Below are 13,586 nucleotides of genomic sequence, written 5' to 3'. Positions count from 1 at the left end.
GGGGCGGGTCCCACGGGATCAACAGGGCGGGGTTAGCAATTATGGCTGCTCTCCTTGCTGCCCTCAGAGACTCTGCTTCTTAGTGTCCCATTAATCGCTGCAAGCCCCTTGGAGAGAAAGCTGCCCTTGGGTTCTGACTGCCAGACAGATTATGGCTGCTCTCAGACTTGCCCTCAGAGACTCTGCTTCTTAGTGTCCCATTAATCGCTGCAAGCCCCTTGGAGAGAAAGCTGCCCTTGGGTTCTGACCGATGCCAGACAGTCCCGCTTCTCCCGTATGAGTCTGGGTCCCTAGAGACTCGCCCGGAACTGGAGCTCAGAGCCTGAGACTCCCTCCCGATTGAAAACGACAACTGCGCCCTTAGCCGCCAGCCCGCTCCGCATGCACCTCCGCACCTTACTATTTCACCTCCGCACTGCGCCTCCTCTGAGTCTCGGTATGCTTTTCTCTTTGCTTCTAGTTGTAGAATTTCCACTCAGCCAGCCTTCCTGTGGTTCTGGATGATGTCCGTTCCATCTTTTAGTTGTATTTTTGAAGTGGTTGTGCGAGGCAGCAATCTCCGGTGTTTACCTATGCCGCCATCTTGGTTTCTCCCCTTATCTCATTTATTAACATATCCCCAGCCCCTGTTACCTATTTGGTGCTCAGTAAATATTTTTTGAATGAAATGAATGAATAAAGCTGTGTCTGAGGTAGGAGAGACAACATGTGCAACGACCACATAGACGAGGGAACCTGCTGATTCCCAGAAAAGGAGAGAGTGCCAGTGTCACTGGAGTGCAGAGGGCAAGGGTGAGCAGCCTGTTGTGATTGATATGTGTTCAGGGGACATACACAGGACAGATTTTGAAGACCTATATTTAACTGAACAAAACAGATGGTAAATTCAGTATTTCCCTAATCATTTACATTGCATTCCCTTGTAAACTTCCTCATTTACTGTAAAATTAAAATGCAAAGTTTTCTTTCAGTCACTGAAAATATTATTGCATTAAGGACTAAGTCAGCGGTTCTCAACCTGTGGGTCATGACCCCTTTGGGGGTCTAACGACCCTTTCACAGGAGTCGCCTCAATACATCCTGCATATCAGATATTTACATTACGATTCATAACAGTAGCAAAATTACAGTTATGAAGTAGCAACGAAAATAATTTTATGGTTGGGGGTCACCACAACATGAGGAACTGTATTAAAGGGTCACGGCATTAGGAAGGTTGAGAACCACTGGACTAAGTAAATGTGTTCAGGGTTGATATGCCCTGCATCAATGATCTAAATGAAAACTAAATGTGGTAGGCCACCATGTCCATGGGATTCCTTGATTTTGCTCACTTTAATTCAGAGAAGTATATCAGTAGTACTTGGCAACATCTAACCCAGCCGTGGGCAAACTACGGCCCACGGGCCGGATCCGGCCCGTTTGAAATGAATAAAACTAAAAAAAAAAAAGACCGTACCCTTTTATGTAATGATGTTTACTTTGAATTTATATTAGTTCACACAAACACTCCATCCATGCTTTTGTTCTGGCCCTCCGGTCCAGTTTAAGAACCCATTGTGGCCCTCGAGTCAAAAAGTTTGCCCACCCCTGATTCTAACCCCTTTATAATTAATTTTGGTTTGTATATGTTAGATTTTTGTCTTGACAACTTTTAGGTCTTCTGCAAATCTTTGGAATTTTAACTACATCACTAAAAAAAAGACATGTTATTCTTTTAGGCACATAGTTGCAGAAATACCTATTATATAGAACTGGAAATAAATTGATCATTTATTTATTTGCTTAATTCTAGGCTATTGATTAACTATTCAAGGAAGTTGTTTCTATTTACTGATATATGTGAAAACCCTTTATAAAATACAATGCTTTGTATAAGTATCTGTGTATAACTTTAGAAACTATCTTACCAGTTTTGTGTACATTTGCAATGTATAAGAAGCAAAAGCTGAGCCAGACAGATTTTCCCAGAGGACAAGTCCAGTAAAGCTGACAGTGCGGAGTTTCTCCACATAATTGCTTTTCAAAACTATAGTGATCTGTGGAGTAAATATAATACTAATGTCTGGAGGAGCATTGATCTTGTAGATTGAGAAGGGAGCCAGGGAAGTCAGTGGTGTGATAGCAATTTGAAAATCAATATTGCTTCGTTTTGCCTTGAAGATGCTATAGAAGACATATTGTGTGACTAGGTAACTTACACTTTGAAAGATAACTCACTTTCAGTACATTTGGTTTTGTGTGTATTGTTTTGCTTTTTACTTCTGAGATTACAAGTAATGTTCAGACTGCTAATAATAATAAAAATAATAATTGATTTAGTTTAATTACTATTTCTACTTGACTTTTTATTTACTTTGCAGCTTTGATTAGTTTGTCCTTTGGAGGAGCAATTGGGCTGATGTTTTTGATGCTTGGATGTGCCCTTCCAATATACAAGTATGTAAAATGTTTGTGGGGGGTTTTTTGCATATATAAGAATAACATTTTTCTGCTTTTAAAGCTCAAAAAATTTGTTTTTACTGCTGTAGAAGTAATCCTGAGAAACCATCTTAAAAAGAATGAGGAAGAGCTGTAATTGCTAATATGTAAAGTTCAAGATATATTGTTAAATGGAAAAGTGCAGCGATTCATTCGTAATTTTAAAGTTTTTATCAAATAGAAAGATGGAACGATCCACAAGAAGCTTAATAGGAGAGTAGGAAGGAAAAAGCAGAGGAGATGTGGGCAACTTTGAGTTTTCTCTTTTTGTGCTTTTGTATTGTTTGAGTTTTTTTCTTAAGCATATGTTCATTTGTAATTTTTTTCTAGTCTCAAAATATCTAGGAAAAGATTTTTAGTAAAAACATAGATAAATCTTTGCTTAGTATAAGCCTGTATGAATGAATCTTCAATCATATGTGTATTTTATCCTTGTATTTTAAAATAATTATGGACTATCGGAATTTGCAAAAATAGTACAGAACAGTCCCCTGTACCCTTCACACAGTTTCCCCTCAGTGATACTGTCTCACATAACTATAATTTTATTATTATAACCAGAAAATGACAATACAGTAGCTGAACTACAGGCTAAAAGCCATCTATTTTTATTGTAATCAATTCTATATTCTGGCTTAAAGTTTTCAGTATTACTTTCAGTTCATTTTCTCTACTTTGATTTTTTATATTTGAGGAGTTCCTAGTGACCTAAAAAAAGTTTGGAGGTGTTCCAGCTCTATGCTGAGGCAGGATGTCATTGAAGTCAAGGGCATGACTTTTGAATTTAAAAATCACTGTGATAACATTCCCATTTTCCGTATGCCTCTGTATTTATAACCTAAAATAAAATATAGTTTAAGTTTTAGGCCTTGATTCCAACTGTTTTAATTTATAAAGCATTTTCTTTTTTTTTTTCTTTCTTTTTTTTTTAATATATTTTATTGATTTTTTACAGAGAGGAAGGGAGAGAGATAGAGAGCCAGAAACATCGATGAGAGAAACATCGATCAGCTGCCTCCTGCACATCTCCTACTGGGGATATGCCCGCAACCAAGGTACATGCCCTTGACCGGAATCGAACCTGGGACCTTTCAGTCCGCAGGCCGACGCTCTATCCACTGAGCCAAACCGGTTTCGGCAAGCATTTTCTTTTAATATAAGAAATATTTTACTAATTGTATCATAATTAACAATGGGAATACTATGATTCTGAATGTTCCTCTTTTTGGTGTTCAGGTTATAGCTTATGTTTAAGTTGTGTCATGTTTTGTACATTGCAATTATTATTCCTTTGGTCCTTATTTTTAAAAAGCATATTTTATGTGTTGGAAAATGACATAAATAGCAAAACTACCTTAACTTATTTTTTCCTTTTTCTAGCCAATACTGGCCCCTCTTTGTTCTGTTTTTTTACATCCTTTCGCCTATTCCATACTGCATAGCAAGAAGACTAGTGGATGATACAGATGCTATGAGTAACGCTTGTAAGGAACTTGCCATATTTCTTACAACAGGCATTGTTGTCTCAGCTTTCGGACTCCCTATTGTATTTGCCAGAGCACACCTGGTAAGTGAACACATTCTTCACTAATGAAAAGTTTTTTTCATGAAAAAATTTTTGTTAAAATGACATGAAAAAGTGATGAGACAAGGGAGCCTCTAGGATAGAGATTTTAGAAACGTACTTTTGTTGTTAACTGATAAAAATGGTATCGGAGAGCATGGCTCAGGTGTGCAGCATGGTTGGCTTACCGATACTTTGCTGTCAGAATTGGTCACAAAAGCTAATCAACCAGGTGCTGAACAACCGCAGACCTGTGCTGTACAGCTCGGAACAGGGAAGACCCAAGGAGAGCTTGTGTTCTTTGCAGGTGGGGAAGTACAAAGGAGAAGGCTGGGTTACCTATACTCAGCTCTTCCTCCCAAACTCCCCAGTCATAGGTTCACTCTTTCATCTCTAAGGAAGTAGAGAAGACAGAAAAGATGGGGACTGGCCACCCTTTCATACTGCTCCTGCCCTTTTAAAGGATTGTACATGAGTATGTTTTCACCTCTGATATTGTCAATGTAATCTGCTCTCTGTATATTGGGTTTTTTTTGTTGGTTTTTGTTTTTTAATCTCTCTAGATAAAATTTTAGATTCACTAAAGAAGAGTTGGAGCAAATTTCTTTATAAACAGAAAATTGTAGAATTCTATGCTGCCTCCTCATAGCCCAGAAGGCAACAAGCTTCTTTTGAATAGTTAATCATCTTTCCATGACTTTGTCTTTTTAAAGGAACTAGAGATAAATACAAACAGTAAAATAGAGGTACTATTAAGTGTTCAGTAGTGTTTTAGATCATGCTTGGCATACAACTAGAGCCTTGATTTGCTTTTCATTTTCTTTTTGTTTTCATATGTCTATTAACTGACTGTTTATATCTTATTTCCATAGATTGCGTGGGGAGCTTGTGCACTTGTTCTCACAGGAAACACAGTCATCTTTGCAACTATACTGGGCTTTTTCTTGGTCTTTGGAAGCAATGACGACTTCAGCTGGCAGCAGTGGTGAAAGAAATTATTGAACTCTTATCAAGTGGACTTGTCATTTGTTGGCCATCCATGCACACAGGAGATGGGGCAGCAATGCTGAATGGTATAGCAAGCCTGTTGGGGTGTTCTAGATACTCCCTTCTCCCTTTTATTGTAAGCATACTATTTTCACAGAGACTTGCTAAAGGATTAAAAGGATTTTCTCTTTTGGAAAAAAAGCTTGACTGATTTCACACTTATCTATATAGTATGCTTCCTGTGGTGTCCTGCTGAATTTAAATATTTATGTGTTTCTCTTGTTCAGTTTTTTTTTTATTAATAGGCAGTGTTAAAAATTTTTTTAATGTAATAATCATTCGCATTGGTTAGGAATTAGATTTCTGCTGGATATTACTGGGCTAAAGTATATCTTTTCTCTTAAGATTATTTAACCTTCATTATTACAAAAAGTTATAAAAGTAAGTTTCAATCAGTCAGGATGACATCACTCCCAATTTTATGCAAACATTCGGACTGTTGGCATACCTTATAGACTATATACTCAGTACGTATATAGCTGCATTTATACCTCAGAAGGGCCAAGCATTAATGCCCGTGCTGATTTTGCCAGTAAGCAGATGTTTTGTGAATTGAAAATTATTTTATGGAATTGCTACAAAGGAGTGCTTTTCTTCTCAATTGTTTGAAGAATTTTTTTGTTAAACTTTAAGGTAAGGGTGTAAAAACAGATTTTTGAGATGTGGTTTTTATTTATGTTTATGATAGTTAAAGAGTTGCATTGTGGAAAGAAACGATGTTGAAATTTCATTTTTTGAGTCCTGTTTCTATTTATAAGGGAAATTTTTTATCTTTTATCAGCCTTTCATATTTTACCATAGGTAAAATGGACATTTGTGGAACTACTACTGATATGGGAAAGATGTTTGCATCACATATACAGAAAACCTTTCCCTGCTCCCTCCTTTTAACTTATTTTATACAGTGAATATAGTAAGTAAAATAACTTCAAATATAGTTTAATAACACTTTAAATCAGAGGTGTTTAACTCACCTGGAAAGAAATTGCTATGCCATACATTCAGAGTGCCCCCTGCCCCACAAGGCCTTGGCATGATTAACAAGTGACTTGTTAATCCTGCAGATAATTCATGCATTAACAATTTAACATTTAGACGATGGTAATAGTAGTTCTTATTCTCTAATGTTATATGTAATTTAAAACTATTTAAGACAAGTTTCCTGTATACCTTTCAATTGTTTTCATTTTTATTTCATCACGATAGAGCTGCTGTTTCCTTTTAAATGGCATTTATTGTGTGAATTAATGCAAAGTAGCCAAATCCAGCTTCAGACACAAACCCAACTGAAAATTCCCAGTAACCAGGCATGATCAGATTGTAGTGGTTATTTGCAGCTCACCGTTATCAGTACTTTTTTCAGGAGCTAGTTATGAAAATGTTTAAATTGGTCTGACAGTATTTTGTTAAGGACATTTGTTTGTATAATCATTCAGTATACTTTCATAAAAAATTGTCTTGCCTTCAGACAAAACTGAGTAATCATGACAGATATCTTTTGTTATTTTATAAATTTTTCAAGAAAATGGGAACAAATTTTAGGTTTGGTCATCTTTTTACTAAAGATGCCTAAAGGCCACAGGTTTATACAGCGGCACCCAAGTTGTTACTTTTAGCTGTGAGATGGGAAGCAGAATGAAATATCTGCATGTAGTTGTCCCATTTACATATTAGGCTGAAGATGGCTTACAGTAGTGCTGTAGCCTTAAAGAGGAAGGTACAGCTTCACATGAATTAGCTGGTGAAACCATTGGGAACTCAGTGCCTGTAATCTCGATTTTTTTTGGCAGGAAGTACATTCTTTAGTCATTCCCCATTTTCTGTTCTAGAATGTCAGTACAGTGCACTGCAACTGTTTTAGTCACTTGGCCATAGACTCCTTTTCTAACAGCTGCATATTCTTTCTGTATACTGATTGCATTGGCGGCATTGTGTCTTTGATCTTGCACACTAGCTTGACATAGTGCTGTCTTTGATTTCTAAGCTAGTTACTTGAGGTATGAATTTTCCATAGAACATGCACTGATACTTCATTGCCATTATTCTATGGAAAGAAAACTTTTGATGATGAAACAATAAAGATTTTAAATATCTTTTTTAGTTTGTGGGTGTTTTTGATATGAAAATGTACTACACACTTCAGTTTCTGAAGTGCATTATCCATTTTAATAGTGTAATATAAAGCAAGTATGACATTAGTTACAACATTAGACTTATATAAGTTTCACTTCCAAAATTAAATTGAAATCATAGTAATAAGTATTACAATGAAGCCCTATGATTTTGAGCTGTAGTAAAAGGATTGGTAACCTGGGGAAGTAGAGTTTTTACCCACCCTTTTACAAAAACAGCAACAGAAGGTTTTGTTGACATGAAAAGATTACTGATAATCTAAAGTCACGGTTGTACTTGGCCTTAAATTTTCAGAACGCTTTTATGACTGCATGTTTTAATATCTCTATTACCACTTATTATTAGAGTATTTTGTTTTTAGTAAACATTTCAAACAGTTAAAAGTAAAAAATTAATCCGTGTAGTACAATGTGAACAGAGAAAAGTACTGTTCTCTTTTATTAAAATTAAGTCTTGTCCCAATTTATCCTAATTATAGTCTCATTATATACTTTATAACGTTCAGATTATAGGTTCTTAGTGTCTAATATGATTTGGGAGGTATTGTCAGAATAATCCAGATTTCTAGAGTAACTCCAGAATATTTATATAAATTTGACTAGATTTCATAAGTCTCATATAACTTTTAGTTAACGCATCAAATATAAAAAGCAGCCATGCAGCATTACTTTTAGTGAGATGTGTGTTTTAGATCTCAGGATGCTTTGTGATGTATAAAATTGGTAGGACATACACATTCATATTTCTTTCATATAAACATGTATTGTCCTTTCTCTCAGTAAAGACCAGGAAGCTCTTACTCTGTTACGAGCCTCCTAATTTTCTGTCATTCCAAGGAAAGAACTATCATTTGCTAATTGGAAACCTGAACAAAAGCAAAAGATGTTCATCGTCTGCCAGCAGTGGTGAGCAGGCTTTGGCAGAAGTGAGTTTTTTCAGGGGTGGACAAGATTCTGCTGCATTCCACTGCTTTTAACCAGACGTAGGAGATTTGTGACTTTGGCAGTGCCTTCCTGACCTTGGGGTGGTAGTGGAAACTTTCTGACCTCAGGGGTACAGGTATGGGGCCCTTCTAGTGGAGACCTCCCCCAAGCATTGCAATGATTTTTGTTGTTGTTGTTCTTATCTTTAAAAATCAACTTTAGGTGCCAAGACAGTTCAATGGGGGAAAGAATGGTATTTTCAACAAATGGTACAGACACAGCTGGATATCCACATGCAAAAGATTGAAATTGAAACCTTACCTTACACTGTATTCAAAAATTAACTCAAAATGAATCATAGACCTACATGTAAAAGCTAAACTATGAAAATCTGAGATTTACATAGGTATAAATTTTCATGACCTTGGCTTAGGCAATGGTTTCTTAGATATGACAAGCAGCAAGCAGCCAAAGGAAAAATATATAAATTGTGCTTCATCAAAAATGTAAGCCTTTTGTGCTTCAAAGGACACTATCAAGAAAGTAAAAAGACAACCTACAGATAGAAGATATTTTCAAGTTATATATCATAAGGATTACATATCCAAAATATATAAATAGCTCAACAGTGGAAAGACAACCCAATTAAGAAATGGGAAACATCCAAATAGCCATTTCTCCAAAGAAGATATAAATGCCAGTAAGCACATGAAAAGATGCTCAACATTATTAGTCATTAAGGAAATCCAAAGGCAAACCACAATAAAATACCATTTCACATCCACTAGGCTGGCTAGAATGAAAAAGACAAATAATAAGTTGGCGAGGATGCAGAAATATTGGAATCTTCATACATTATTTGGGTTTTAAAATGACTCAGCTATTGTGTAAAACATTTTGCAGTTCCTCAAAAAGTTAAACATAATTACCATATGACCCAGCAATTTCACTCCTAGATATATACCCAAGAGAACTGAAAATACCTACACAAAAGCTTATACATGAATTATTTATAATAGCTAAAAAGTGAAGTATGTTCTTTTGTGAAGTGTGTATTCAAATTTTTGCACATTTTTATTGTATGGCCTCACTGAGTTGTAAAGTCCTGTGTCAGATTATATGTATTATGATATTTTACTCCCATTCTGAGGTTTGTATTTTGCTTTCATAATGTCTTTTAAAAAGCATGTTTTTTCTTTTGATAAGTCAGTTACCAATTTTTTTCTTTTAAAAATTGTTACTGCTTTTTAAAGCATTCTTTGACTACCTCTAAAGTCATGAAGATTTTTCTTCTGTTTCCTTCTAGAAGTTTTATAAACTTACCTCTTATAGTAAGGCCTGTGATTCATTTCAAGATATGTTTGTGTGTAGTATGAAATAAGAGTTGAGGCTCCTTTTTTTCCCCTCATGAATTTTCACTTCTATCACTTTGTTGTTAAGACTATCCTTTTCCCTTTCAAGCACTTTGGCACTTTTGTAAAAAATTAACCATGTAAGTGTGAATCTACTGATGCTTTTTAGTAAGCCTGCCTATTCTTCAGTTTTTCCAAAATTGTTTATCTATGCTAAGTTTTTAGTACATTTATATAAACTTTAGAATTAGCTTTGTCAATTTCTGTTTTTAAAAAGCCTCTGGGATTTTGATTGGGATTGCATTGAATCTACCAATCAAATTGGAGGAGAATTAAAATCTTAAGTTAACTATTGCTGCATAACAAACCACTCTCAAAGCTATTGGCTTAAATCAACCAATTATAAAGCACACAAATTAGCAAATTGGGCAGGGCCTAACAGTGAAGGTTCATTTCTGCTCCATGAGGTCAGCTGAGGTGGCTCAACTTGGGACTGGTGGATCCTCTTCCAGATGGGCTACCTACGTGGCTGGCAGATTGGTGTTGGCTGTTACATGGGAGCTCAGCCAGGACGAGGGCCAGGCGCCTTTGTTTCACTTGCTCTCTGTGGACATTTGGCTTCCTCACAACATGATGGCCAGACTAGAACAGATGTCCCAAGAAAACTATTCATAAGTGTGTGGCAGTTTTATGACATACTTTGGAAGACTTATAGCATCACTTCTGCCATAATCTGTTGGTCAAGCTAGTCAAAAAGTCACCTTCCCCTCGCCCAGTTTCAAGGGAAACAGCCATAAACACTCAATGGGAAAAGTGTCAATGTTATTTTGTAAAAAAGCATATGGAAGGGAATATATTATGATATCCATCTTTCAAAAGTATAATCTGCCACATAGAGAGTGAGTGTTTCAGTTGATGAGCACAGTATATCTCAATCTATTTTGGTTTTTAATTTTTCTCAGCAAACATTTTATAGTTTTTACTGTACAGGTCTTATAGTCATTTTACTATATCCCTAAATATTTCAGCTTTTCTGATGCCATATTCCCATATTCTCTCTCAAACCTAAAGTACAAAGTATGTTTGCATGGTTTCCATGTCTTTCCTTGTTCCTGTTTAGGAAACTCTATCCAGGCCTTTATTTTATTTAACTATAGATAAACAGTAGATTTTGTTGTCGTTAATCCTCACCAGAGGATATTTTTCCATTGATTTTTAGAGAGTGAAAGGGAGAGGTAGAGACAGAGGGAAACATCGATGTGAGAGAGACACATCGATTGGTTGCCTCCCACATGAGCCCTGACCAGGGCAGGAGATTGAGCCTGCAACCAAGTTACGTGCCCCTGACCCGAATCGATCCCTCAGTCTGCAGTCCGACGCTCTATCCACTGAGCCAAACCAGCTAGGGTGAGGGCGTTTATTTTAGATGATGTGGTTCTCCCTGGTGAGGTGTCACTTGAGCAGAGACATGAGTTATGTGAAGGAGTGGCCACATGTAGATCTGAGCAAGAACATTCTAGATGGAAGAACAATTTTTAAAAGCTCAGAAACTTACTGTCTTGGGGAGATAGAGAGTAGGTCAGAGGTGTATAACTGGTCTGCAGTGAAGAAAATGTCAAAAGGTGAAGATGCTAAGATTAACTGGTAAACTGCATTATCTTTTGTGAACTAATCTTAGAGATGATGTACCATCACCTCTGTCAGGTAATATTTGTCACACAGACCAATGGTGGTTGGATGTGGGAGAATGTGAATTCCAGGAAGAGGATCATTGGGGGTTATCTTAGAGGATACTCATCACAGTGGTTTTTACAGTTTTTATTATTTTCATAAGATATTGGGGAAGGGAAATTCCTCTGCCATTGGTACCCAGTAGTCTTTTGCATACTTGTTTACATGTAAATTTTCAAACCTACACAAAAGTAGAATATGTTGAACTCCCATATCTCCATCACTCAGGTTCAACAATTTTTACCGTGTCCTGTCTGTTTTATCTGTGTGTCCCCTATTTGCCATACCCCAGATTACTTAAATGCAAATCCATGATATCATTTCATCTGTGAGTATCCCTAAAATGTGACCGTTTTTTAACAAATATTATTACACCTGAAAAAATTAAAAATAATGCTATAGTATCCAGTTAGTGTTCTAATTTCCCCTATAAATGCCCTTTTATAGTTGGCTACTTTGAATCAGGATCTAAACAAAGTCCACACATTTACATAACTGTATAAATAGGAAAAATTAGGAAATAAAAGGTGCTTAGGTTCACTTATAATTTAAGAAATGAGGAGGATTTTATCTTTGTTCTTTCCTTCTATCCTGAACAATGTGACCTTGAATTCAGATCATTACGAGTGTCACCCAGTAGGAGTCAACATAATGTTCTTTCTATAGGAAAATGCAATCTAAATTCCAAACAATTTAGAGGCAAAGTTGTAGAAAATATCCCATTAGTAAGTTGAGGATGTCAGAAAATGCCACCCGTATATCTTCACACTAGTGAATTCATCTAAGTCACTCGATTTAACATAACTCAGGTTGGCCATGCAACTAAACTAAGGTAACACCTGTATTATATACATAAATATATGGCTCTCAATTATAGCTTAACAAGTGGTTCTAAAAAAATAGATGCAGTAAAAACCAAGGGAGGCAAAGATACTTCCTTAGAAATAATCTGGCATCTCAAGCTATTCTTACACATCGTTCCAGGACATGAGGCCCAAAGCAAATTAATATTACTAGTATTCAACAATTATCTGCCAAATATAGACTGAGAAATTAAAAAACTATTTTTCAGGAAGGGAAAGTCAGAGTAGTTAATGGAGTTTTATTGGTACTAGAGAAATACTCTTTCAGGTTTTTAATGAGCCACAAAAATATGACTTTGTTATTTTTATATGGTGGGAAATAAGTGTTAAGAAATTTAATATGCCAGTTGTTTATAAAGACCTTAGGTACTCGGCAAGTTTATTTCTTCCTGTAAAATTCTTGCTGGTTAAGTAAATGCAGGTTGGGAGGAAAATGCTTTACTCTTTCCTGTGCTAAAAAATTGACAAAGCACTTACATAATCATAATGCCTTTGGGTTTGAGAGTAAAGGCTGCTATTTATCTGCCTCTTGTGTTGTTACACTAGGAAACTTGGGCCTGGAGAGGGTCACACAGCTACTTAGTGCTAGCTTGGGACTAAACCACACCCTCTGCCTCCTGGACAGGTGCTCTGGCCACTTCACCACAGGGCTGCCTTGCTAGCATCACAATGAACAATGATTAGGGATCAAATACTGAAGTGGCAGTACACATTTTACTAGAGCATTTCTTTTTAGATGCTTTGGAAATAGGCGAAGTTGAGAAAGGTCACATAAATATAATCACTGCCCCTTCACCTGTTAGTGCCAAACCCTGAAATCATAGGGAACCAAGTTTTCCACACCGTCTGTTGTTACAAACATGTAAAGGAGAGTCTGTTGGAAGTGACTTGAATCTATAGTCTAGTAATTGGCATTTTAATCCGGATAAATTACTAATGATTGCCATTTGTCCTTTTATAGCAATTGGTCATTGCAATGCCCATAATCTGTTGGCCTCTACAGTGCTCCTATGAGTACAGTGTCAAGTCTGTTCTTTCACACCTACAGAACCTGCTTCACCACCAAACTGGTCTCAGCAGCTGGCTGCCAGGGCCTCTGAGGTGACCAGAGAGACAGCTCACTGCTGCCAGGAGATCAGGCACCTGGGCTGAGTAGCATCCTTTGGGAAGAAGTAGAACTTGGCCTTCTTGGCACTTCCCTAGTGGGAAGATCTAATACTTGCCAGGACAAACTCAAAACTCTCCATCTGAGGCTCCTTTCCCATGTCGTGGAATTGAACAAGGATTGATGAGTCAACAGGCTGGATGTATATCGGTGAACTTTCCCTGTGTCTGCTTTATAAAAACTACTTGGGTAGGAAAAAACACGAGTGGATTGCCTCCTTCAGAGAAGTTTAACAGGTGGGGTGGATGCTAAGCCTGGACTACCTATTTAGAGCCACTGGCTGCCTCTTGGTCACAGTGGCAGCCAACAGTAAGGCCAGCACTGGCA

General features: G+C 36.8%; 1 protein-coding gene across 1 annotated transcript; it reads left to right on the top strand.

The window, feature by feature from the left end:
* The first annotated feature begins 2,342 nt into the window (after positions 1–2,342).
* Positions 2,343–7,185, top strand: LEPROTL1 (leptin receptor overlapping transcript-like 1). Its single transcript, XM_005864053.2, has 3 exons — positions 2,343–2,439; positions 3,862–4,048; positions 4,918–7,185. Exons 1-3 carry the CDS (start codon positions 2,402–2,404, stop codon positions 5,032–5,034), a joined length of 342 nt encoding a protein of 113 aa, XP_005864115.1. The 5' UTR covers positions 2,343–2,401; the 3' UTR covers positions 5,035–7,185.
* Positions 7,186–13,586: the final 6,401 nt, after the last annotated feature.

Source organism: Myotis brandtii, unplaced genomic scaffold (genome assembly GCF_000412655.1).
Source record: "Myotis brandtii unplaced genomic scaffold, ASM41265v1 scaffold185, whole genome shotgun sequence".
NCBI lineage: Eukaryota > Metazoa > Chordata > Mammalia > Chiroptera > Vespertilionidae > Myotis > Myotis brandtii.
The sequence above is the reverse complement of the archived record's forward strand: the minus strand, read 5'-3'. Positions and strand labels throughout refer to the sequence as shown.